The 27,315-nt window shown below is 49.1% G+C and overlaps 1 protein-coding gene across 1 annotated transcript in view; it reads right to left on the reverse strand.

The window, feature by feature from the left end:
- The window catches only part of SRCAP (Snf2 related CREBBP activator protein), an 845,719-nt gene that overhangs the window by 241,657 nt on the left and 576,747 nt on the right, over positions 1 to 27,315 (reverse strand). The window contains 1 exon segment of the mRNA XM_029606814.1: positions 22,603 to 24,734. Coding sequence (XP_029462674.1) covers positions 22,603 to 24,734 — 2,132 coding nt within the window.

Consider the following 27,315-nt stretch of genomic DNA (forward strand, 5'->3'; position numbering starts at 1 on the left):
GAACCTAACATTATATAACTTCAGCAAGGGTTATTTTTCCCTATATGCATCACTTTGCACTTGTCCACGTTAAATTTCATTTGCCATTTGGAAGCCCAATCTTCCAGTCTCACAAAATCCTTCTGCAATTTATCACAATCTGCTTGAGAGTTAACTACTCTGCATAATTTTGTGTCATCCGCAAATTTGATCACCTCACTCATCATACCCCTTTCCAGATTATTTATAAATATATTAAAAAGCACCGGTCCCTGAGGCACTCCATTGTTTATCTTTTTCCACTGTGAAAACAGACTATTTAATCCTACTCTCTGTTTCCTATCTATTATCCAGCTTGCAATCCACAAAAGGACATTGCCTCCTATCCCATGGCTTTTTAGTTTTCTTAGAAGGCTCTCCTGTGGGACTGTGTCGAATGCCTTCTGAAAATCCAAATATGCCACCATCTAACGGTTCACCTTTGTCCACATGTTTAGTCACTCCTTCAAAAATATGTAGATTTGTGAGGCAACAGTTCCCTTGGGTAAATCCATGCTGGCTGTGTCCCATTAAACTACGTCTAAATGTTTTGTGATTTTATTCTTTATAAAACAGTTTCCACGATTTTTCCTGACACTGAAGTCAGGTTCAACGGTCTATAGTTTCCCAGAGCCCTTTTTAAATATTGGGGTTATATTGGCCATCTTCCAATCTTCAGGTACTTTGGATGATTTTAATGATAGATTAGAAATTAACTGAAATAGATCTAAAATTTCATTTTTCAGTTCTTTCAGAACCCTGGTATGTATGCCATCCAATCCAGGTGATTTTCTATTCTTCAGTTTGTCAATCTGGCCTACCAAATCTTCCAGGTTCACCGTGATTTGGTTCAGTTCATCTGAATCATCACCCTTGAAAACCGTCTCCGAAACAGGTATCTCCCCAACATTTTCTTCAGTGAACACCGAAGCAAAGAAATTGTTTAAACTTTCTGCGATGGCCTTATGTTCCCTAACTGCCCCTTTAACCCCTCTATCATCCAAACAGTCCAATCGACTCCCTCGCAGGCTTTCTGCTTCGGATATATTTTAAATAGTTTTTGCCTCTATGGCTAACTTCTTTTCAGATTCTCTTTTAGCCTGTCTTATCAATGTCTTACATTTAACTTGCCAATGCTTAATCCTATTTTCTTCTGATGGATCCTTCTTCCAATTTTCGAATGAAGATCTTTTAACTAAAATAGCCTCTTTCGCCTCACTTTTTAGCCATGCTGGCAATTGCTTGATCTTCCTTCCTCCTTGCTTAATGCGAGGAATACATATGGACTGTGCTTCTAGGATATTTTTTTTTTTTAAACATCCACGCCCTATTGCACAGTTTTTATCTTTGTAGCTGCACCTTTCAATTTTTTTTAAAGCTATTTTTCTCATTTTATCAAAGTTTCCCTTTTGAAAGTTTAGTGATACAGCTGTGGATTTTCTTACTGTCCCCCTTCCAGTCATTAATTCAAATCTGATCATATTATGATCCCTATTGCCAAGCGGCCCCACCAGAGTTACCTCTCTCACTAATCCTGCACTCCACTGAGAATTAGATCTAAAATTGCTCCCTCTCTCGTCAGTTCCTGAACCAATTGCTCCATAAAACTGTCATGTATTCCATCCAGGAACTCTCTCTCTCTAGCATGTCCTGATGTTTCACTTACCCAGTTAATATTGGGGTAATTGAACTCTCTGATTATTACTGCACTACCAATTTGGTTAGCTTCCCTAATTTCTCTTAGCATTTCACTGTCCGTCTCACCATCCTGGCCAAGTGGACAGTTGTATACTCCTATCAGTATACTGTTCTCCAACACGCAAGGTATTTCTACCCATAAAGATTCAAGTGTGCATTTAGTCTCATGCAGACTCTTTATCTTGATGGACTCTATGCTATCCCGGACATAAAGTGCCACCCTGCCACCAAGATGCTCCTCTCTGACATTGCGATATAATTTATACCCCGGAATAGCACTATCCAACTTTCCACCATGTCTCTGAGATGCCAATTAAGTCTATGTCATCATTCATTGCTATACACATTCTCCTATCTTACTTCTTAGACTTCTGGCATTAGCATACAAACATTTCAAAGTTTTTTTTTTTGTTTGTATTAACATTCTGCTTTTCAGTTGAAAGGGATAAACTGGAATCTTTTAGCTCAGGTGAGTTTTTAATTATAGGTACTTGGACTACTTTTCTTATTATTGGATCCTCTCTGTTGGGATGCCCTACCTCTAATGCTTAATTAGTATCCTTCAAAGATACTTCCCTCCGAACCACACGCTGCTGAGAGACTGTCAGCTTTCCCCTTTGATTTCATTTAAAAGCTGCTCTTTTCTTCTTTTTAAAGGTTAACGCCAGTAGCCTGGTTCCACCCTGGTTAAGGTGGAGTCCATCCCTTCAGAAAAGACCACCCCCTTCCTCAAAAGGTTCCCCAGTTTTTTACAAAACAATCTCTCTTCCTTGCACCACCTATCATTGCTGAAAAGGACGCTTGATGACAAAGGAACGCAAAAGGTAGTACTCATCTTCATCTCTGGCCCTGTCCAAGGCAGGCAGAAAAATGTGGAGATTACTTACCTGATAATCTCGTTTTCCTTAGTGTAGACAGATGGACTCAGAACAAATGGGTATAGTGTGCTCGTGCTAGCAGTTGGAGACGGATCTGACGTCAGCACGGGTACATATACCCCCACAGGAAGTGAAGCTCTTCAGTAATCTTCCTTGCAAAAGCTGTTATGGATAGACGTGTGCTGACAATCAATGAAATAGTGAAAAACAGGATTCCCCTGACCGATTGATAGTAGCTGGAGACCTCCAGCATTCCCAAGCGGAAGGCGTCGACACCTGGTAGAGTGGACGCACTCATGTAAGAAGTGATAAGGCTTACCTTGAATTGGTGAAACCCCTGTATACAGGCAGCTGGGTGGGATGCTGAGTCCATCTGTCTACACTAAGGAAAACGAGATTATCAGGTAAGTAATCTCCACATTTCCTGTCGTGTAGCCAGATGGACTCAGAACAAATGGGATGTACAAAAGCTTTACTCCCGGACTGGGCGGGAGGCTGCCTGAGGACCGTGTAAAACTGCCCTTGCGAATGCTGTGTCCTCCCTGGCCTGGACATCCAGACGGTAGAACCTGGAGAAGGTGTGGAGGGAGGACCACGTCGCCGCTTTACATATTTCTGCAGGCGACAGCATCCTAGATTCCGCCCAAGATGCTGCTTGGGCTCTGGTAGAATGCGCCTTGACTTGTAGAGGCGGTGGCTTCCCGGCCTCCACGTAGGCCGCTCTGATGACTTCTTTAATCCAGCGGGCAATGGTGGGCCGAGAGGCCGGTTCACCTTGTTTCTTCCCGCTGTGAAGGACGAACAGATGGTCAGTCTTTCGTACTGTTTCTGTCATTTCCAGATATCTGGGCAGCAATCTGCCAATGTCAAGATGGGGTAGCAAACGCCCTCCTTCTGATTTCTTCAGGCCTGCCGTAGTTGGCAAGGATATGGTCTGGTTGAGGTGAAAACGTGAGACTACCTTAGGCAAGAAGGATGGAACCGTGCGAAGATGGATAGCCTCAGGAGTGAGTCTGAGAAAAGGATCCCTGCAAGACAGTGCTTGTATCTCCGAGATGTGGCGTGCTGAGCATACAGCCAGCAAGAACACCATCTTCAAAGTGAGAGAACGTAGAGACAGGCCCCAAAGGGGTCTGAAGGTGGGTCCCGCGAGGAAATCCAAAACTAAATTGAGGTTCCACAAAGGCACTGGCCACTTCAGTGGCGGACAAATGCGCTTGACTCCTTTCAGGAAGCGAGAAACATCTGGATGCCTGGCAATGGTCTTGCCATCCCTCCTGGGACCATAGCAAGACAGCGCAGCCACCTGAACCTTGATGGAGCTGAGGGAGAGGCCCTTCTGAAGCCCATCCTGCAGGAAATCCAGAACCATAGGGATGGTAGTCGCATGTGGATTGGTGCCATGAGTATCACACCAGGCTTCAAACACTCTCCAAATCCTGACGTAGGTGAGGGATGTGGAGAACTTGCGGGCTCGAAGGAGTGTGTCTATCACTGGATCCGAGTAACCTCTTTTCTTTAGTCGAGCCCTCTCAATGGCCAGACCCGTAAGAGAGAATTGAGCTGGATCCTCATGAAGGATGGGACCTTGACGTAGAAGGTCCCGGAGAGGAGGCAGGGGAAGAGGCTCCCCCTGCCAGTAGTCTTCTCATGTCCGCGTACCAGGGTCTTCTTGGTCAATCTGGTGCCACTAGAAGCACTAGGCCCAGGTGTTGCTGAATCTTGCGGATGATGGCGCTCAGCAGAGGCCACGGAGGAAAGGCGTATAGCAGAGTCCCTGGAGGCCATGGCTGGACCAGGGCATCGATTCCGTGCGAGAATGGGTCGCGCTTGCGGCTGAAGTGTCTGGGTACTTGAGCACTGGACTTGTCCGCCAGTAAATCCATGTCCGGAATCCCCCAGTGATCCACAATCATCTGGAAGGCTGTGGGTGACAGCTGCCACTCTCCCGGATTTAGGCTTTCTCTGCTGAGGAAGTCTGCCGTGGTGTTGTCCTTCCCGGCAACGTGGACGGCGAAGATGTCCTGAAGATTCGCCTCTGCCCAAGCCATCAGCGGGGCGATGTCCAGAGATACTTGCCGGCTTCTGGTTCCGCCCTGACGGTTGATGTATGCCACCGGGGTGGCGTTGTCGGACATCACTCTGACTGCTCTGTAGTTCAGTCTGTGAGCAAATCGAAGGCATGCCAATCGGACTGCCCAAGCCTCTAGACGGTTGATGTTCCACCGCCCTTGTGCGGTAAGTCCTTCGCAATGGGCTCCCCAGCCACTCAGGCTGGCATCTGTGGTAAGCAGAGTCCACGTGGGAGAGAACATCTTCGACCCCCCTGCTCAAGTGGTTGGACCGCAACCACCATCGTAACTGGGTCCGTACTCTGGCCGGCAGAGGTAAGTGCGTGGAATAGTTCCGTAGACGTGGGCTCCAGCGAGAGAGCAGGGAGTGTTGTAGAGGCCTCATATGGGCCCTTGCCCAAGGTACCACTTCCAGGGTGGATGCCATGAGACCGAGAACCTGCAGATAATCCCAAGCTATGGGCCGACTGGCTCCCATCAAATACTGGATACGTGTCTGAAGTTTCAACCTTCTCTTGGTAGTGAGACTGACTGTCTGCCTGGGTGTCGAACCGAACTCCCAAGTATTCCAGCGACTGGGAAGGCTGTAGGCAACTCTTGCTGAGGTTGATTACCCAGCCCAAGCTTTCCAGAAGGGCGATCACTCTGTCGGTTGTCCGATGGCTCTCTTCTCGGGATTTCGCCCTGATCAGCCAGTCGTCTAGGTAGGGATGGACCAGAATTCCTTCCCGTCTGAGTGCCGCTGCCACCACTACGCCCACCTTGGTGAAGGTCCGCGGGGACGTGGCCAACCCGAAGGGCAGAGCCCGGAATTGGAAGTGGCGTCCTAGAACCTTGAAGCGTAGGTAGCGCTGATGATCCGGATGGATCGGGATATGCAGGTATGCTTCTGACAAGTCTAAGGCCGTGAGGAATTCTCCTGGCTGTACTGCGGTCTTGATGGAGCGCAGAGTTTCCATGCGAAACCTCGGGACCCTTAAGTATAGATTGACTGACTTGAGGTCCAGTACGGGCCGAAAAGTGCCCCCTTTCTTGGGTACCATGAAATAGATGGAATAGTGTCCAGAATTCACTTCCCATGCAGGCACTGGGATGATGGCTTTCAAGGACAGGAGCCTCGCCAGGGTAGCTTCCAATGCTGCCTTCTTGTGTGTGGGACAGGAAGATTCCACAAACCTGTCCGGAGGGAGGTGATAAAAGTCCAGATAATACCCCTCTCGGATGATGGCGAGGACCCACTGGTCCGACTTAATCTCGACCCATCTGGGGTAGAAGAGGGTTAACCTGCCCCCTATGGCCCCGTCCCCCAGATGGATCGGCTGAATCTCATTGGGAGGCGCGGCCGGGACCTGAGCACGAGCCGGCTCCTCTCTTCTGCTGCTTGGGCCGAAAGGACTGGTTCCTGGCCTGAGGACGAGGTGCCTGGTAGCGACCCCTATAGGGATTGAAGCGTTGAGAACTTCTGCCTCTGGAGGGCCTTGGAAAGGCGCGCTGATTCCTTTTGAACCTGTCTTCTGGCAATCGAGGTATGGGAGAAGCACCCCATGTGCTGGCCAGTTTATCAAGGTTGCTGCCGAACAGGAAGGACCCCTTAAAGGGCATTCTGGTGAGGCGTGTCTTCGAAGGAGCATCAGCAGACCAATTCCGTATCCAGAGCTGCTGCCTGGCAGCCACCGAAGATGAGATCCCCTTAGCAGTTGTACGGACTAGGTCGGAAGCGGCATCCGTGAGGAACGAGAGAGAGGACTCCATGTCCGCTGCCGGAGCATGGTTCCTAACCTGTGACAAACAGGAGCGCGTCACCACTGTGGAGCAGGTTGCGATTCGCAAAGACAGAGCTGCCACCTCAAATATCTGTTTCAGGATGGCGTCCAGTCGCCTGTCATGAGCCTCCTTGAGGTCCGCCCCCCCCCTCAACTGGAATGGTAGTGCGCTTGACCACAGCGCTAACTAAGGCGTCCACCTGAGGGCACGCCAGCATCTCCTTGATAGCTGGATCCAGGGGGTACATGCCTATCAGGCCCCCCCCCCTTTGAATGAGGCCGCTGGTGCAGCCCATTCCAGATCTATCAGTTGCTGTGCAGCTTGCAAGAAGGGAAAATGGCGGGCTGAAGGACGAAGACCTTCCAACAGAGGGTTCTGTGTAGGTGGCACCGCAGAGCCGGGCCCTGAAATATCCAACTCCGCCAGGCACTGAGAAATTAGGTCGTAGAGATCTTCCTTGGGAAAGAACCGCCTCATGGTTCGATATGGCTCCATCCCCGAGGGAAGTTCCCCCTCCTCGGAGGGTTCTGATTCAGTCTCCGAGACATCAGGGTCCGCCTGAACCGGACTGCCCGGAGGCGGGTGCGCTCGCCCACAATAAGGGTGCGAAGGTCCAGGGGCAGGGTCCACTGGAGCAGCGACAGGAGCAGCAGCCCCTGTAACAGCAGGGCCTGGACGGGAAGCAGACTGCAACTGTACAAAGGCATGGATCCCCTTAAAGAGATCCACCCATGAAATGGAGGTGGTCTCAAGTCGCCTAGGTACCAGATCCCCCGGGATTCCCAGCTGTTCGAGACTGGCTGCGAGATCCGGGGTGGCCCCTGGAGAACTATCCACAAACCTCGGTTGAGATTGGTCCTGGCCCGAGGCTCCCACTGCCTCCTCACATTGGGCACAAAGGGAGTCTGGCTCCTCACTGTGCGTGGCTCTGAGCTGGCATGCTGAACAGAGGCCATGAGCTTTCACGCCGGAATCATGAGGTGCCGCCGCCTGGGCCACCGGGGCATTCGATTGGTCCATTGCGCTAAAGTAATATGCGCTTAATACAATAGGCGCTTCATACAACGTGCGCGCAATACAATATGCGCTCAATACGAAGCGGCAGCTATATACGCTTAATACAATATGCGCTCAATACTAAGCGGCAGCTATATACGCTTAATACAATATGCGCTCAACAAATTGCGGTCAGCAATATACACTAAACAGAATATGCGCTCAATAATATGCGGGCAGCAATATACGCTAAACAGAATATGCGCTCAATAATATGCAGTCAGCAATATGCGCTCAATACAGGTGCCTATCATGGGCGCTCAATACCTGAACCGGGCCAACAAAATGGCGACCACCGCGGTGTGCCGCATACAGGCCACGCAGCCGATCCTCGACTTCGGAGACCCAAAATAAAAGTTGTGCACCTTACCTGATCCTCGGCGCTTCCCGGCTAGAACCCGGGCGGTCTCCGGCTGCGGGGGAGAGGGGAAGTACCGTCACCACCGCGCTTGAGGAATGCACCCGCTGCCTCCCAGGTCCACGCCGGGACCGAGGTGCCTCTTAGCCCGCAGGCTTGGTCCTTGCCGCGATTCGGCCACTGGACCGAGGCCTAAACCTCCGAGGGAGCACGGAACTCACCCCGGGAAGCTCAACTGGGGGAGGGACCAGTGGTATCACCGCAGGAGCGCAGGGCTCGATGTTCCTGATAGATTTTAGTAATAGAAGTAGAAAGTAGCAAAGTAGATTGGAAGCACGCTCAGCGAGCGTGCAGGCTCTCCAAACTGCTTTGGAGACGGAAATTACTGAAGAGCTTCACTTCCTGTGGGGGTATATGTACCCGTGCTGACGTCAGATTCGTCTCCAACTGCTAGCACGAGCACACTATACCCATTTGTTCTGAGTCCATCTGGCTACACGACAGGAAATAGACTGATTGAAATGAAACTCCGAAACCACTTTAGGCAATATAGAGGGCACCACCTGGAGTCATTAGAGAAGACTACCAGCAAGAATGAGCCTGCAGCTGAGTTCTGACGTGTCATTTAGAACACTACCAGAAAACCTGTCTTCAAGGTAACCAGCCGAAAGGAAAAAGTATGCAGTGGTAGAAAAATTGGATCTGCCAAAAATTAGAGGACCAAGTTAAGGTCCCCACAATGGGCAGTAAAGATGTTTAATTCCCTACATGAAATGGGACACGTCCAGATGGGATGACAAAGGTCCTCCAATGACTCTTCCCCTATAACAAGCCAGGGCTGTGACTTGAACCTTCGAGGTTTTAGAGCCAAACCCATAAGCAAGCCGTCCTGTAAAAATTCCAAAATCAAGGAATATCTACCTTGAGCGGTTAAACACCTCACTTAGAACACCAGGCCTCAAGATTCTCCAAACTCTAACCTAGGCTAGAGAAATAGAAAATTTACGGGCCCAAAGAAAAGTGGAAATTACAGCAGGCAAAACACACAGCTTCAACAACTGAACCCTTTCAATGGCCAAATCTCAAGACAGAATTGAACCGGATCCTCTTGCAGAATGAGCCTGAGTGGACTGTCCACCAGAAGTCTCTGAAAATCGGCATACCACTGCCTTCGAACCCAATCCAGAACCAGTAACAGGACAGTGTTGGTATGACTTGTAAATCTGGACCAGACTGGCTATCAGACGCCAGGGGGAAAACATAACAGGCCACTCCTGAAAAAGAGCATCAATGCCCATCACTTTTGGGTTCCACCTGCGACTGAAGTGCGGAACCTTCGCGTAGTTTAAGCTCGCCAACAGGCCTAGATTTGACAGGCCCCAGCAGGTCACCAGGCACAGAAAGGCCTCGTCTACCAGTTCCCATTCTCCTAGGCCCAAGTTTCTCCTGATGAGGAAATCTGCTCTGAATTGTTCTTGCCAGCTATGAGAAAAAAGGCTAATATGCTTAGGAGAAGCTGCTCTAGCTGCTTGGCGAACCATCGGCATATCAACCAAACTGCTTGTGCTTCCAGTTTGTTGATGTCCAACTGCTGTTCTACTGCATTCTAGCACCCTTGCAGCACTAACTCCTGACAGCGATCCCTCCCAATCCCGGAGGCTCTCATCTGATAGGATTACCAACCAATCTTGCATTGGCAGGGAAGGACAGCAGGATATTAGTCCTCACAGATGACATCATCAGATGGAGCCTGGTATGGAAAACGTTTGTCAAAGTTTCTAGAAGCTTTGATTGGCACACTGAGCATGCTAAGCATGCCACTATCCATGCGCGGTCTCCTTCAGTCTTGTAACAGAAAAATACGAGTGAAAAAATTAAAATAACAAAACGAAGGAGAAAACCAACTCTTCAGGGTGGCGGGTGGATTTCCTGAGGACTAACTTCCTGCTGTCCTAGGAGAACACCTATTACAGGTAAGCAACTGCGCTTTCTCCTAGGACAAGCAGGATGATAGTCCTCACAGATGGGTGAATACCGTGCTCCAGTCTGTTTCTGGCAGCAACCCAGTCCAACAGGTACCAAACAAGGTGCCAACGGGCACAAACACAACTGAGGTACTGTTGGATGGTAGGGAAACAGCTTGGTTCCATCTTCCAGGGGGTTTTGGTAGGAAGAGTCGGGTTTAAGTCTGGAAGAGATTGCGTAGGACTTGGCCAAATCTACCATCTTGTCGACCATCCTTGTTCAAGCAGTAAAGGGTGGCAAACATGTGTAGCGAACTCCACATTGTAGCCCTGTAGATTTAAACGACAGGGCCTGCCCCTAAGTGGGCCACCGATGTTGCCATAGACCTCAAAGAGGGAGCTTTAACTCTGCAGTCTAGATGCAGACCTGATTGTGTATAGCAGAATGAGATGCAGTCTGCTAGCCAGTTACATAAGGTCTGTTTACCCACCACAACACCCATTCTGTTCTTGTCAAAAGATATGAATAGTTGGGTGGACTGTCTATGGCCTGATGAGCATTCCAAATAGGCTAGAGCCCTTTTGCAATCCAACATATGTAGAGCCTGTTCTCCTTTGTGGGAGTGAGGCCTTGGAAAAAAGGTGAGCAATACAATGGACTGATTAATGTGAAAATCAGTCATGACCTTCGGCAGGAACTTAGGATGTGTACGCAGGACCACATGATCATGAAAATTTCATGTAGGGTGGGTACATAACTAAGGCCTGAAGCTCACTTACCCTACAAGCTGAAGTAACCGCCACCAGGAAAAGGACTTTCCAGGTGAGGAATTTCAGCTCACAGGAACGCATAGGCTCAAAAGGATGCATGAGCTGCACCAAGACTATGTTGAGATCCCAGGAGATAACAGAGAGCTGCAGAGGGGGCTTTAGCTGAATCAGGCACCACATAAAGCGACTTACTATTTTAGTTTTATTTATTTAAGATCTTATATTCCGCGATCTCCAAATATCTGTTCGGTGCAGATTTCATAAAAACATTCATAAAAAAGTTATAAACAAGACAACACAAAATAAAACCACTTACATCTTAACAGAAATTACAATACATCAATACACTAATTGCTTAAAATACCCATTCAGACAAATGCCTCCTGGAACAGCATTGCCTTCACCATTTTCCTGAAACATTTATAGTCCTGTTGTAGTTTGAGCATGACAGGAAGCATGTTCCACTCTGATACAGCCACAGAGGAGAACACACGCTTTCTGGTATCTACCAACCTGAATTTCTTCACCGTATTGGTTGCTAAAAGTAAAGCATCCTGTAATCGTAAAACACAACTGGGAATATACCTCTTAAGTTGATTTTTCAGGATACACAAGGGAGTGAGCCTCATTAGTTTAAAAACAATAATTATAATTCTAAAACTGCACCTCCATTTTACTGGAAGCCAATGCAGGTCTTTCAAGACAGGTGTTATATGATCTCTTCAGGACCGCCCTGAAATTACTCTGTAGGACACATTTTGAATTAATTGTAAAACATGTGTCATCTTATCTGGAAGGCCCACATAAAGAAAGGCATAATAATCTAGATGGGAAAGCACAAGACTTGGAACCACCATCCTAAAAAATGAAGTCAGAAGTAATATTTTGAATGGGCAAACCAGCTTCAGTTTATAAAAAGTTATCTTAGCCACAAAAGCAATTTGTTCAGCAATGGGCTGAACAGAGATGGGTGCACCAGCTATCCCACCATGGGGTAAGCACTGATCACACTCAAATGGACCCTGAGGTGGTTTTGAGTCCAGCCTTAAAAAGGTGCCACAGGTAATCCAGAAATCTCGGCACTAGGCAAGTGAACGGATCTAAGTCCTGTTCCCACACCAGGCTGAGAACATCTTTCACTTCAAGTGGTAAGACTTCTTGGTGGAAGGCTTTCAGGAGGCCACCAGCACCCGGGACATGTTATCCGACAGGTTCAAGGGGCTAAAGGACTAGGCGCTCAACATCAGGGCTAACGCCTGGAGATTGGGATGAAGTAGCGTGCCCCGGTCCTGAGTTATCAGGTCAGGCGCAGTCCCCAGGCTGATGGGAGTCCTTATCGACAGATCTTGGAGGAGAGAGAACCAGACCTGCCTAGGCCAGTATGGCGCCACTAGAATCATAGTCCCCTGGTCCCATTGGAGCTTCAGGAGAGTCCTCATGAGAAGCAGAATAGGATACGCATAGCGGAGACATGCGCCCCAATGGAGAGCAAAGGCATTGGAGGCTGGGTGTCTGTCCATCCTGAAGAGGGAGCAGAAGTTGCTCACCTTGCAATTGTAGGGGAAGGCAATTAGATTGGGAGTTCCCCACAAGCAGAAAATCTGGGCTGCTACTGCTGGATTTAAGGACCACTCATGAGGAAAGAGCAGCTGAGGTAGTCTGCCAGTATACTAAATCCCCAACCAGTTTAGTCGCTTGTAGGGATATACCCTGCACTAGAGCCCAAGCCCAGATCTGCACTGCCTCCTGACAGAGGAGGTATGACCCCATGCCTTCCTGCTTGTTGATATACCACATTGCTACCTGATTGTCCAAATCAGGACTGCTTTGTGGGACAGCTGATCTTGAAATGCTCAAAGAGCGTAGCGGATTGCCCGAAGTTCCAGAAGTTTATTTGGTACTGAGCTTCCTGAGCTGTCCAGTACCCTTGTGTGTGGAGGCCGTCCACATGCGCCCCCCAGCCATGGGGGGAGGCATTGGTGGTAAGGACTACATGAGGTAACGCAGGTTGGAAAGAAATCCGCTGTTCGATTGGCGAGATTCTCCCACCAGGTCAGGGAAATCCTTAGGAGTTGCGTGATGGCGACTCGAGCCCCGAGGTCTTGGGATGCCTATTGCCACTGAGACCGCACAGTCCATTGTGCCCTGGACAGAAGCTGCCATTGCCATGTGGCCCAGCAATCGAAGCAGAAGACGAGCAGTTACCTGCTGACTGTTGATCACCAAAGCCGCCAGGGAGGATAGGGTGAGAGCCTGATCGTGGGTCAAAAACACCCTTGCCCGAGTCGTGTCCAGCCTGGCTCCTATGAAGTTCTGCTGGGGGGACAGGCAGAGGTTTGACTTCGGGTAGTTGATAAAACTCTAGAAATTGCAGCACCTGAATGGTAAGGGTCAAAGCACCCACTCCTCCTCCGCGGGAGTTGCTCTTGACCAACCAGTCTAGGTAGGGGAAGACTTGCACTCCCCGACGCCTGAGGTGCACTGCAATCACTGCCAGGCACTTGGTGAAGGCACGAGGAGCTGACGCCAAGCCAAACAGCAGTATTCTGTATTCAGCTTGCCCCACCATGAAGCAGAGGTACTTCCTGTGTCTCAGGAGGATGGCAATGTGAGCGTAGGCGTCTTTGAGATCAAGGGAAAAGAGCCAGAGAGACCATCCTGAACTTTTTCTTGTGGAGGAATTTGTTCAAGGCCCTGAGATCGAGAATGGGGCATAAGCCCCCAGTTCTCTTTGGTATCAGGAAATACCTCAAGTAAAACCCCTGACCTTACTGATGATAGGGAAATAGGTTCTACAGCTCCCGCTGTTAAAAGGGCAAAGAGTTCCGTTAGAAGTATATCCCGCGGGATGAATAAACCCCATAATGGACATGGAGGAATGTCTGTCGGGACTTCTCTGAAGTTCAACAATACCCCTGGTGAACGATGGTGAGGACCCACCGGTCAGACGTGATGAGCGGCCAGTGATGGGTGAAGCCAAGAAGCCGCCCCCACCAAGGGATCGTATGTCGGGGTACGACGCACTGACTCATGCTCCCTTACCTCCAGTCAAAATCCCCTAGCCGCGGCCGGCTGGGCCCTGGAAGATCACTGTTGATAGGGGCTACCTCTAGAACCAGCTCGGGACGTGCAAGTCCGGGTGGCTGGAGGATAAAACTTCCACTGCCGATAAAAGGAATTCCTGGAACTCAGACGGGAAGATTTCCTGGCAGAGGAGGGTGGATCAGAAGCACTAGTAGATAGTTGTTGAAGGGTTTCATGGTGATACTTCAGCTGGGCTACTGCGTCTCTGGCCTTATCCCCAAAAAGATTTTCCCCTGTACAAGGGAGGTCAGCCAATTTCTCTTGGACCTGACAAAGGTCGGAAGCACGGAGCCAGGCCCTCCTATAGGCACCGATACCTACGGCGGCCACCCGTCGGCTGTTTCAAAAACATCATAGGCGAATCTCACCTTATGTTTTCCAGCTTCCAGGCTCTATTGTTCAACAGCAGAGAACGAATCCTGTTGCTGCTGCAGCAGTCGTTCTGCAAGCTCTTGGACTTGTTTCCACAGGTTCCGGTTATACTTGGGCATGTATAACTGATAGGAGGAGATACTGGTGATGAGCATAGCGCCCTCAAAGACCTTCCTAAGTAAGGCATCCAAGAACCAATGTTCTCGCCTGGGGGGGGGCGGAGGTTATTGGGTGCGGGAACGCTTGCCTTTTTGAGAGCGGATTCCACTATCACAGATTGGTGGGGGGAGATGGCGTTTCTCAAAACCTAAGGCCTGTTGCATCAGGTAAGTGGCATCTGCCTTCCTGTTCACCGGAGAAATTGATATCGGGTGTTCCCACATCCTAAGGAGAAGATACTTGATGTCGTGGATAGGAACAGCCACTATCTCCTTAGGTACATCGACGAACTGGAGAACTTCCAGCATCTTATGTCGTGCATCCTCCTCAGTTAGGAGTTGGAAGGTAATGGCTTCAGCCATGGCCTTCACAAACCCCGTAAAGGAGAGATCCTCCAGGGCAGATTCCTTTCCTCTGATGGCGAAGGTTCTGAGAGGAGGTCACCAGAGTCTACAGAGGAAGACTCACAAGATTCATCTCCCTATGGAAGGTACGGGCCCTCCTCCTCGCTTAGGTCCCCCCAGGGGCCTACGTGGGTGAGGCCTGTCCAGACTTTTCGGTCTAGGCACAGAGGGGACCGGCGGCATTAGTGGCAGGGAGGGCACAGATGGCCGCGGGAGACCCATTGGCCCGGGCACCAGTTCGGGGAACTGTGGCCTCAGGACCAAAGCACCAGACGGTGCCAGTTGTCGGTGCATGTCTTCCTGCTTGGAGGACCCGATGATGGGAATCGCTCCCGAGGAGGGTATCTGTGACTGCTGGGGAACTGATGGTCCCCCCAGGCACCGGCTCGTCTGAAAGGCACCGAGAAGGATGTCCAGACGCTTGAGCAGGGGCGACAGTAGAAATGATGAGGGGGCTCTAGCACTGGCATGGGGACCGGTGCTGAGGGCTGTCCAACTCCTTGTGGAAGTCCGCTGAAAACAGGACTGATGGGAAGGGGATGAGGAGTCACTGGAGCCTCCTCAGAGCCCAGAGGAGGCTCGGGGCCGTCACCGATGATATAGGGAATGCCCAGGACTCCCGGGTCTGCTGGAGGATGGGGCCTCCTCACCATGGAGCCTCTTCATTGCAGCACGGAAGCCACTGGTGCCGCATCGGAACCGGAGCCAAGCGCCGACTGGTGGCAATGCTTTTGGGGTTTCCCACGGTGCTCGGTCCGGTCCTTCCCTAGCACAGAGGAAGCGAAGGAACCTGATGTCCGAGAGAGCACTGAGAGTGGCGAGGGCCGTTCACCGGTTCCTTGATTCTTGGAAGTAGCTGCCAGGGGCATAGACAGGGACAGCATTTCAGGCGGCTCTCCCCTACCCCCCAGTGTTGGGAACTCAGAGGCAGCGTAGATAGAGTAGTCATTTTGGGGCCAAAAAGTTTCTCCATTTTGTCAAGATGAGCATGACGGCCCTTGGGGGTCTTCTGATCACAGCTGAAAACCTCAGGTGTCATGCGATGCCCCCAGGCAGAGGATGCAAACCTCATGCGGGTCCATGATGAACATGGTCAACAGGCACTGGGGGCATTGGCAAAAACCAGATGATGCCATGAAAACGAACCGGCGAGCGGTCGATGGTCGGAGGTCACAGAGAAGCAAACCACTGAGAATAGACCACAAAAAAGGTTGAATGGTAAAAATAACCTACCAAGCCGAAGAGATACCATTCGGAGGAAGGGGGACTCGCGAAGAACGGGAGAAAAATTGCTTAAAAGCTGGAATAAAGAGCACAAACTGGAGCTCCAAGCACTGCAAGACAACTGCACCACGGAAAAAAAGAGACTGAAGGGGGACTTCTCGTAGACGCACAGATAGTGGCATGTTGGGCATGGTCAGTGTGCCAGTCAAAGCTTCTAGAAACTTTGACAAAAGTTTTCCATGCTGAGCTCCATCTGATGACGTCACCCATCTGTAAGGACTACCATCCTGCTTGTTCTAGAAGAAATTCTTTTCCTAAGATGACCTGCCTGTAACCACCAGTCCGACTAGGATCTCACCTCTAATGGGAGGAACAACCTCACCGCATAGTTCTTTGACTGCAGGTTACAACAGGAGATCAACAGGTGCTGAAGAAGGCTCTAATGTGCCTTCTCCCAAGGAACCACTTCTAACGCGGCAGCCATCAACCCCCAGACCTGTAGATAAGATCCACGGTCAGACAAACAGGGTTCCACAGGGATCGAACTCATAGCTTTAACGTGTGGAACAGAGACTGTGGCAGGAATATTCTGTCCTGCCTTGTATTGAACCAAACCTCGAAATACTCCAGGGTCTGAGATGGCTGCAAATCACTCCGGGCCAGATTCACCCCCAAGCCTAGTTTCTGTAGCAAGGAACCACCCTGCAGGAAGTGTCAAGACTCGAACCAAAACCGCAGAAGAGAATCAAGCAGTAGTCCAGATAGGGGTGAACTAGAATACCCTCCTTGTGGAGAGCCACTGCTACCACCAACCTGACCTAGTAAAAAAGGTCCGGGCGCTGTGGCTAGCCTGAAACACAAGGCCTGAAACTGGTAAGGACGATCCAGAACAGCAAAATAGCCCGCTGAAGTTCCCAATGGTTGGGAATATGCATCCCATATGGGCCGAAATGATCCTTTTTACTCGGGCATGACCAAATAAATGGAATAATGGGCTGTATATCTCTGTGATTTGAGAACAGGAATCACCACTTTCAGGTTCAGCCTCCATTGTAATGTCACTTCCATTTCTACCTGGTGAGGGGAATTATACAGACCATGAAGGCATCCAAAGGAATGCGAAGAATTCTAGAACATACCCATTCCAAAAAGCTTTGAGAACACATTGATCTGAAGTAAACTGACCCACCTGTGGTAAAAATGGGATAGGCACCACCTATCTCCTGAATCAATAGTTGAGCCTGCCAACCTTCATTGGCAGACTGAAGGGCTCCACATCCGGAGTCCGTATCCTTTCAAGGTCCTTGGGGGCGAAAGGACTGATCTGCAGCAGAGACGCGACCTCTGGGAAAAACCTCCACTATGAGGCCAAAAAATGCTTCAAATGCTTTGCTTTAGAATAGTCTCAATTCTCCAATCCTGAGTATCCTTCAGTGCCACAGCTCCCTTTACTGGGATGGTGGTACGTTTCGTGACAAAACACACCAAGGCATCCACCCTAGGGAAACGCAACCACTCTCTGGTCTGCGGATCCAAAGGGTATAAACCCGCAAAATCACATCGTCTGTTAAAAGACACCCCATGCGCACTCCATTATAGAAGTGAACTCCTGGAGTGCAACCCGGAAGGGAAAGTAACAAGAAGCATTGCATAGAGTGACCAAAATAGGAACTTTCTTCTGCCTTCCCAAGGAGTCAGTCCCAGCTGCTCTGAGGGTCTTCAATGCCTGAGACACCAAACTAGGCAACTCATCTCTAAGAAAGTAACAGAGTAGAATTCGATTTGGCTTCCAAAAGTGGGGAAATATTCCCCATCACCAACATCAACCTATCATTAACATCATTCATTGTACCTGAAGACTGGAGGGTGGCTAATGTAACCCCAATATTTAAAAAGGGCTCCAGGGACAATCCGGGAAACTACAGACCAGCTAACCTGACTTCAGTGCCAGGAAAAATAGTGGAAAGTGTTCTAAATATCAAAATCACAGAACATATAGAAAGACAAGGTTTAATAGAACAAAGTCAGCATGGCTTTACCCAAGGCAAGTTTTGCCTCACGAATCTGCTTCACTTTTTTGAAGGAGTTAATAAACATGTAGATAAAGGTGAACCGGTAGATGTAGTATGTTTGGATTTTCAGAAGGCGTTCGACAAAGTTCCTCATGAGAGGCTTCTAGGAAAACTAAAAAATCATGGCATAGGTGGCGATGTCCTTTCGTGGATTACAAACTGGTTAATAGACAGGAAACAGAGAGTAGGATTAAATGGACAATTTTTTCAGTGGAAGGGAGTGGGCAGTGGAGTACCTCAGGGATCTGTATTGGGACCCTTTTTTTTCAATATATTTATAAATGATCTGGAAAGAAATACGACAAGTGAGGTAATAAAATTTGCAGATGATAAAAAATTGTTCAGAGTAGTTAAATCACAAGCAGATTGTGATAAATTGCAGGAAGATCTTCTGAGACTGGAAAATTGGGCATCCAAATGGCAGATGATATTTAATGTGGATAAGTGCAAGGTGATGCCTATAGGGAAAAGTAACCCACGCTATAGTTACAAAATGTTAGGTTCCATATTAGGAGCTACCACCCAAGAAAGAGATCTTGGCATCACAGTGGATAACACATTGAAATCATTGGTTCAGTGTGCTACGGCAGTCAAAAAAGCAAACAGAATGTTGGGAATTATTACAAAGGGAATGGTGAATAAAACAGAAAATGTCATAATGCCTCTGTATCGCTCCATGGTGAGACCACACCTTGAATACTGTGTACAATTCTGGGCGCCGCATCTCAAAAAAGATATAGTTGCAATGGAGAAGGTACAGAGAAGGGCGACCAAAATGATAAAGAGAATGGAACAGCTCGCCTATGAGGAAAGACTAAAGAGGTTAGGACTTTTCAGCTTGGAGAACAGACGGCTGAGGGAGGATATGATAGAGGTGTTTAAAATCATGAGAGGTCTAGAACAGGTTAATGTGAATCAGTTATTTACTTTCAGATCGATACAGTAAAGTGCAACCGCGGTTACCCTGCTCCTAACTCGCCTTCTACTCACTTTCCGGCCGCGTTAGTCCTTCCCGCGATACACTATCCCCTTTAACTCATCCCTACCGCCTCTTAAAATCCCCGGGTGCCCCCTTCCGCCCACGGCAAGTATATTAAATGTAAACGAGCGAATTAGCTAATCCCTCCCATACAGTAACGCGCGCCCCAACTATCGCTTTTTTACCCTGCCGTTTTGCCGCGCGTTTACCCTGCTAACTTACCGCCTACCCTTACCCCAGCATTAGAGGCAGGGGTAAGGGTAGACGGCAAACTTTCCCCCAGCCCCCGCTCACCTGCCCTGGCCGCGTCCGGTCTCCGGTGCAGCCCCAGTCCTGTCCCCTCCTCCCGAAGCAAAAAAAAAAAAAAAACCCCGAAAAAAAAGTAGCAAGAGAGCGAGGGGAGAGACGGGCAATCCTACGCTCGGGCCTGCCAGTCCCTTCTCCTCCCCTCCCGAAGCAGGGCGCGAAAAGCAGCCTTGCTCCGGGAGGAGGGGGGGGGGCAGTTTAAAGCGACGAAGCGACTTACTTTTGCAGCCCCCCCCCTCCGGACATCGGCGACGACCGCGGCTCCAGCCTCCAGCTGTCAGAACAGATGCATCGCACGTGGGAAAGCGTCCCCTATGCGTGCAATTGGCTGCTCAAGACGTGACATCACGACGTTTGGCGTCACGGCATGTGATGTCACGTCTTGAGCAGCCAATTGCACGCATAGGGGCCGCTTTCCCACGTGCGATGCGTCTGTCTGACAGCTGGAGGCAGGAGCCACGGTCGTCGCCGATGTCCGGAGGGGGGGGGGGGGGCTGCAAAAGTAAGTCGCTTCGTCGCTTTAAACTGCCCCCCCCCCTCCTCCCGGAGCAAGGCTGCTTTTCGCGCCCTGCTTCGGGAGGAGAGGAGAAGGGACTAGCAGGCCCGAGCCTAGGATTGCCCGTCTCTCCCCTCGCTCTCTTGGTACTTTTTTTTGCTTCGGGAGGAGGGGACAGGACTGGGGCTGCACCAGAGACCGGACGCGGCCAGGGCAGGTGAGCGGGGGCTGGGGGAAAGTTTGCCGAGCATCGGAGAACATAACTGTCCACTTCCTGGTACCTGTCATTTCAAATGTCATTTGAAATGACAGATACCAGCGTGGCCGTGAAGCGTTAGGCCCGCGCACCCAGGATACTGTATAGGCGCTCTATACAGTAAAATGGGTTGCGCGGGCCTAACCTTCGCCTAACGCTTCGCAGACGCGGCATGCATTTGCATGCAATTTGAAGAGAGTATCGAGCGGTAGGTGAAGAGAACTGTGCGTGCGGGGAACGAGGGTGCACCTGGCACCGCCGCACTCTAACGCGGCATAACTGTATCGACCTGTTTTTTGGATAATAGAAAGACTAGGGGGCACTCCATGTAAGTTAGCATGTGGCACATTTAAAACTAAATTGGAGAAAGTTCTTTTTTGCTCAAAGCACAATTAAACTCTGGAATTTGTTGCCAGAGGATGTGGTTAGTTCAGTTAGTGTAGCTGTGTTTAAAAAAGGATTGGATAAGTCCATTACCTGCTATTAATTAAGTTGACTTAGAAAATAGCCACTGCTATTACTAGCAACAGTAGCATGGAATAGTCTTAGTTTTTGGGTACTTGCCAGGTTCTTATGGCCTGGATTGGCCACTGTTAGAAACAGGATGCTGGGCTCGATGGACCCTTGGTCTGACCCAGTATGGCATGTTCTTATCATTGGTATTGTTTTGAATCACCTGCATTCAAGTTTAGTCACGCCGCATTGTGGCGTTTGGCCAAGGAGCCAGGCGGCGGAGCATTTGAAATGCACAGACCAACCTTAGTAGTCACTGGTGATTCAGAAGACCGGCCTTCTAGAAATATCTACCAACCCTGGAAGAATTCTATGCAGGAAGAGAGGATGGGTCCATTCCAGGCTCCACAGGCTTGAACTGGATTTCTTGAGAGCTAATGCTCGTGACGACTCGGCCTGTGGATCAACCAAAGGAGGGGAATACCCTCATGTCACCCTAGGTCTCAATCCCCACAGACTGCGGAGATGGACCATCTCCAGCAAATCAGAATAGGGTAAATTGCCCCAAGCATCCAGGTAGCGCTGACACAGGCTTAAAGTAAATTGCGGCTAAATGACCCTGAAGTGGCATGCAGCACAATAGATAAGCGCTTAGTTTTCCCTGCCATGGGCACCATAGTTGTAAGTGTGTAGAACAGTGAAAGCTCATGCATAAAACCTGCTTCCAAAAAGTGTGCGCACATGTATAAGTGCCTAGCCTGCACACCCAACTAGGTGCCCAATCTGGGGGCCCAGTAAACCAAGGTGCCTAAGCAGGATGCAGAAATGGACGCACAGGACCGGCCAACAGCACAAAAACAAAGCATGCAAAGACCTCGGAGCCTACCATGCACGGCCTAGCCAAATGGCTGCTCAACCAGCCATGCCTGCACTGCCTCCTCAGCTCATGGAACGCCCCAGAGACGTGAGCAGGCTAGCCTATGACTTTTTTTCTCTTTTTTTTAAATAAGAAAAACATTCACCTGAGCCCAGCCCTCCATGGCTGAGAGCAGGAACGGGTCCTGGCTATTGGGGGGGGGGGGGGGGGGGGGGGGGGGGGGGGGAGGGGGGTAGCTAAATCCTCACTACCAAGCCTCGCTCGGCCTGCAACTGCTAATCGCACTTTAGGGCCAAGGCCCTCAAGGCAACCGGTCTGAGGGACTCTACTGAAGGAGGGACAGCATGATATCCCTCAGGAGGAAATTGGTGCAATAGCTGTTTCATCCCCCTCAAAAAAAGACGAAGTTAGATGCGCAACTGGGTGTGCAGGAGTGCACCGATGTCCACAGCGAAAAAAGGTGTGAAATCTCCTTGTGGCCTATCGCATGCCAAAGGAAAAAAACTGGAAGTGGGGCCTAGCCAAATGGCTGCTCAACCTGCCATTCTTGCACTATCTCCTCACCTCACCAACCTCTCCAAAGATGTGAGTGGGCAGACAAACGCCAAGGTAACAGATCCTCTCCTGCTGCTGTATTTTATTTTTTTTATAAAGCAAACAGAAAAACAAAACAAAAAAAACTTACCTGAGCACAGCCTTACTAAGGGAGGGATCACACAGTATTAACTCAGGAGGCAAGTGGTGCTTGTACTCTCTAACAATAACCCAAAGACTATTCAACATTGTGAAATTTATCATCAAACATAATGATAAAAGTTCTATCTATCCCAATATTGACACACCCACTGACAAGCAATGCTTTTGGAAAATTCTTTAAATCAAAAATTGACAAAATCGTATCGACTTTTCTTAATAATCTTCCAACTCTAACATCCACTTCAGTAACCCAATTATGGAATACTTTTGAAACAGTTGCAAGTACAGAAATTCTGCAAATCATCTAAAAAATGAAAATATCCCATCCTAGCTCTCCATGCTCCTCAAATCAAAGACAATATTGCTTTACCCATTGCCAACATTATCAATTCTTCACTCACCACAGGAATTCCACCAGACTGAAAATTGCTGCAGTCACACCCATCCCCCCCCAAAATAGCAAATAAACCTACTTTGGGGTTATATGGCTGTCACATCAACTTTTGCTCTGTCTCCATCTGCTGGCAGAGGTGTATAACCCATTCGTCGGGACTGACCTACCTGAACGCTAAAGTAGGTCACTTTAAAATGCTATGCTATCGCTATACATACTAAGTGCAGATTTGAACTTGGCAATGAACTTACCAGGTAGAAAGGTGATCGGGGTGGTGGGGGTGGCTGCCGCCGGGCTCTCTGAAGCACAAATGAGGTAGATGGGGGAGGTGGCGTCAACGTAGTAGATCTCAACGACAAGGTCTCAAGCTCCTCCTTAATGATTGGGCTCAGGGCCGTCAACACAGATCTGGGTGTGGATGTAGGGTCATAGTCTGAAGTTTCTGTGATGCTTGGGGTTACTGGAGGTGTGAGTGCAGAGTCAAAGTTGGGGGGCATTGCAGGATGAGGGGCTATTGGAGGCCTTAGTATAGAGTCATAGTTAGAAGTGATTGTCAGGTTGGGAGTTACTAGAGGCCTAGGTGAAGCATCAAAACTGGAATTCACAGAATTAGAAGCTACTGGAGGCCTGGGGGTACAGTCAAGGCTGGAGGTCTTTGCAGGAGTAGGAGTTAATGGCCTGGATGTTGAAGCCCTAGGAGGTGGTCCAGGATTCATTAGAGATCCAGGTGCAAGGCTGGAGGACATGATGGCCTTAGGATATGACATGGATTTACAACTAGGCACTAGTACCATAGGTGTGGTTGGTAGAGTCGGGCTGGAAGTCAGTGTATGAGCTGGGCTAACTATATCAATAGGAAACTGGGAAAGAGTAGGGCTTGAGAATGCCATGGACTCTGGCAGAAGAGTTGGGCTGGGGTCTGCCAAAGATATTGGCACAGGTAAAGAACTGGAGACTGCTGTAGATACTGGTACTGCAGAAGAGTTGGTGACAACTATAGGACCTGATAATTGAAAAGAGTTGGGGACCTCCATAGACACTGGCAAGGCAGAAGGATGGGACACTGCTACAGACACTAGAAGGGCAGAAGGACTGGAGACAGCTGAAGACAATGACATAGCAGAAGGACTAGAGGCTGACATAGCCACTGGCATCAGAGAAGTGTTGGGTGCTTCCATAGAAACTGGAAAAGCAGAAGGACTGGTGACAGGCATTGGCCCCAGCAAGGAAGAAGGGCTTGTAATTGCCAAGGGTGCCAAAGCAGAAACAGAATTAGGAATCACCATGGACACTGGTGAGTGAGCAGGGCTGGAAGTCAGCATAGGCACCATGGACACAAACGTGGAAGAAGAGCTGGATACTGTTGTTGAAAGTCGGGGTACAGAATTCATGCTTGACATGGATGCTGCTGCGGGAGCAGCATTGGCTATAGGAGTTAGTGGTCTGGGTGGTAGTGTGGGCACCATCACAGGTGTTGTTGTAGAAGCAGTGGTAGCTGTAGAAGACAGAGGTTTGGGGACAGTCGCAATTGCTGTAGCAGAAGTTGCTTTTGGAGTTACTGATCTGAGGGCTAGTGTGGGAATAGTCACAGGCACTGCAAGTGAAGTAGTGGTGGACACAGGAGTTGGAGGCCTAGGGACAGTCACAGGTGCTGCAGCACAAGCCGAGCTGGCTATCACGGTTAGCGGCCTAGGGACAGTTACAGGTGTTGCAATGGAAGCAGAGGTAACTATGGGGGTTTGAGACCTGGGAAAGGACATTGTTGCTGCAGTAGATACAGATGTTACTATGGGAGTTAGAGGTCTGGGAACTGTTGCAGTTGTTGCAGTAGACACAGAGGTGGATACTGTAGTTAGAGGCCTAGATGCTAGTGTGGAAACCATTAAGGGCACTGCTGGCTGACCTAGATGAGGTAAGTGTGCCACTGACTTGGGCGCAAGAGTGGGAGCACAGCTGTAGGTAGGATTCACAGGTCTGTGAGCTAGCATAGGTGGAGGAGTGGGTGTCAGAGGTGCTGTCAAAGGTGCTGGGTTGGAAATGAGAGCTGTGGGCCTAGACATCAGGGTGGGCACACAGTTGGGTGTTGGCAAGGACATCAGACCAGAAGACAGAGTCACAGGCCTGGGTGCCAGTGTAGACCCAGAACTGGAGAATGTTATGTTAGGAGGCAGAGATCTAGGTGTTAGTGTAGGAGCAGAGACAGTTGCTAGGGCCCCTGGCCTTGGAACAGGTACTTGGCTGGAAACAGTCATGGGCTGCGGTGTGAGAGCATGGACAGAGAGGGGGGCTACTGTCATAGGCCTGGGTTGCAGTACAGAAGTAGGGGCAGGCAGAGGCAAAACAGGACTGAGGGGTGGCTGAGTGGTGCTGGGAACAGCAGGAACTGTGAAGAGACAAAAAAATAAACATTTTAGATTCCAGTATGGTACTCAGAAGACAACTCCAGATTTTGGGCTGAATTAGTCCTAGTTTTGCATCTCTATGGCAGGGCTTCCCAAACCTGTTCTGGGGACCCCACAGCCAGCTGGGTTTTCAGGATATCCAAAGTGAATATGCATGAGATTAATTTGCATATCACAGAGCCTCCAAATATGCAAATTTATCTCATGCATATTCATTGTGGACATCCTGAAAACCTGAGTGGCTGTGGAATTCCCAGGACAGGTTTGGGAAGCCCTGATCTATGGGACATATAGTTTCTGCTTTCTTAAAGGCATTGGAGCTACAAGAAAAGCAAACTACAGGGTTCATATAGCGTAATAGGAGGACCAAAACAAGATGATAGTCTATCTTTGATGACCTGGAGCCATTTAGTAATCACAATTCCATAGGCATAAGATAAGAGAAAAATTTGCCAGAAGCAGAACAGGGAAAACCTAACTTATTACAATCATTTTTCCTACAAGTGCACACAGTTTGGTCTCCTTTCATCATCCAAAGGAAATGAATGACAAGAGAAAAATAATTTGCAACTGAAAGAGAAGAATTTATATTAATTATTTGCAATCACATTAATGAAAACAGAGCTGTGTATGTAAATTTCTCACAAAACACACCTTGCACATAAATGAAGAACCAGTCAACTGGAACATAACAGTTGTCCCCAAACCCATGGAGAGAAGCACACATTTAAGGATTTAAGTGAAAGGAGAAATTACTATTTACCTGATAATTTCCTTTTCTTTAATGAATATAGGTGGAGCCACACCTGAGGGTTATGCACCTCTACCAGCAGATGGAGACAGAGCAAAGCTGACATCAGCCCGCTAGTATTCTCTGCAAAAGCCAGCTGTGGAGAAACTAATAAAACTTGATTAACAGACAACCACTCCAGCACTCAGATAACAGAAAACCACTGAGCTCAGAAAGAGTGTAATTACACTAGTCTAGGGATTGGACTGACACTTACCAGTAACTCCTGGAACACGCAGCCATGCAGGAGGACAATAGGACAATCCTCCGGCAGCCAAGGGCGGGAAGGTAGATCCACCTATCTTCATTAAACAAAAGGAAATTATTGGGTAAGTAGTAATTTCTCCTCTCTTAGCATTCAGATAGGTGGATCCACACCAGTGGGATATATCAAACCCACTCCCGAACAGGGCAGCAGGCTGCCCACTGTCCAATCAATACCGTATATGCGAAGGCTGCGTCCTCCCGGGCAGGTGGTAATGCCTGGAAAAGGTATGTAAGGAGTACCACACTGCAGCTTGGTAAATCTTGAGGGGAGACAGCAATCAAATCTCTGTCCATGACACTGCCTGTGAGCCCTAGTGGAATGAGCCCTAACCTGACTAGACAACAGCTGCTCAGCATCCACATGCGTGGACATGTCTATTTCCTTAATCCAGTGGGCTATTTTAGCCCACAATGCTGGCTCACACTGTTTACTCCCACCATGGGGTATAAACAGCTGGTCTGTCTTCCTGAGAGGGTCAGAAACCTCTAAATACCTCAAGACATGACAACATTTAAGCACCGTAAAAAGCAATATTCATCCACATCTCTCTCCCTGTCCAGAGTCGGCAGGGAAATTGACTGTTTCAAGTGAAAATCCAAGACCACCATTGGCAAAAAGGATGAACAATACACAACTATCTCGCCCCCGTAGTAACTTGCAGAAATAGTTCCTGGCAAGAAAAGGCCTGCAGAACAAATTGCTACAAGAAACCGTTTTCATGGTAAGTAACCTCAAGGAAAGGCTACACAGCGGTCAAAAGGTGGGACCCACCAGAAAATCCAAACCAGATTAAGACTCTACAAGGGCACCGGCAACCGCAGGGGAGGACGAAGATGTTTCATCCCTTTCAAGAAACGAGCCACACCTGGATGAGCCGACAAAGGTCCATCATCCATTTGACTTCAGAAATAGGCAAGAGTCACCACATGTACCTTCAATGAATTAAGGGCAAACCCTTTATTCAATCCATTCTGAAAAAATTCCAAAATGAGTGCGATCTTAATTGAATGAGGATGAACCCCTCTGTCTTCACACCGAACCTCAAACACTCGCCAAACCCGCACATAAGCTAAAGTGCAGAACTTTCTTGCTCGTAGCAAGGTGCCAATCACCGTAGTGGAATAACCACGCTTCAGCAACCGAGCTCTCTCAAGAACCATACCGTAAGACAAAATAGAGGCGGATCTTTGGGAAGAACAGGCCCATGCTGTAGCAGATGCTTGTGAACCAGTAATCAGATAGGAGCATCCACCAGGAGCCTTCGGCAAATCTGCATACCATGGCATCCTGGGCCAATCTTGTGCCACCAGAAGCACCATCCCTGTATGACTCTCTATCCTCTGAATCATTCTGCCCAACATGGGACACAGGGGAGCTTGCCCTCTGGCCACTCCTGAATGAGGGCATAAATACCCAAAGACTTTTGATCTCTCCTGAGAAGCAAGGAACTTTCGCATTGTAAGATGTCACCAGCAAGTCTAGAAACAGGAGGCCCCAGTGGTCC

The sequence above is a fragment of the Rhinatrema bivittatum genome, chromosome 6, assembly GCF_901001135.1.
Source record: "Rhinatrema bivittatum chromosome 6, aRhiBiv1.1, whole genome shotgun sequence".
Classification (NCBI taxonomy): domain Eukaryota; kingdom Metazoa; phylum Chordata; class Amphibia; order Gymnophiona; family Rhinatrematidae; genus Rhinatrema; species Rhinatrema bivittatum.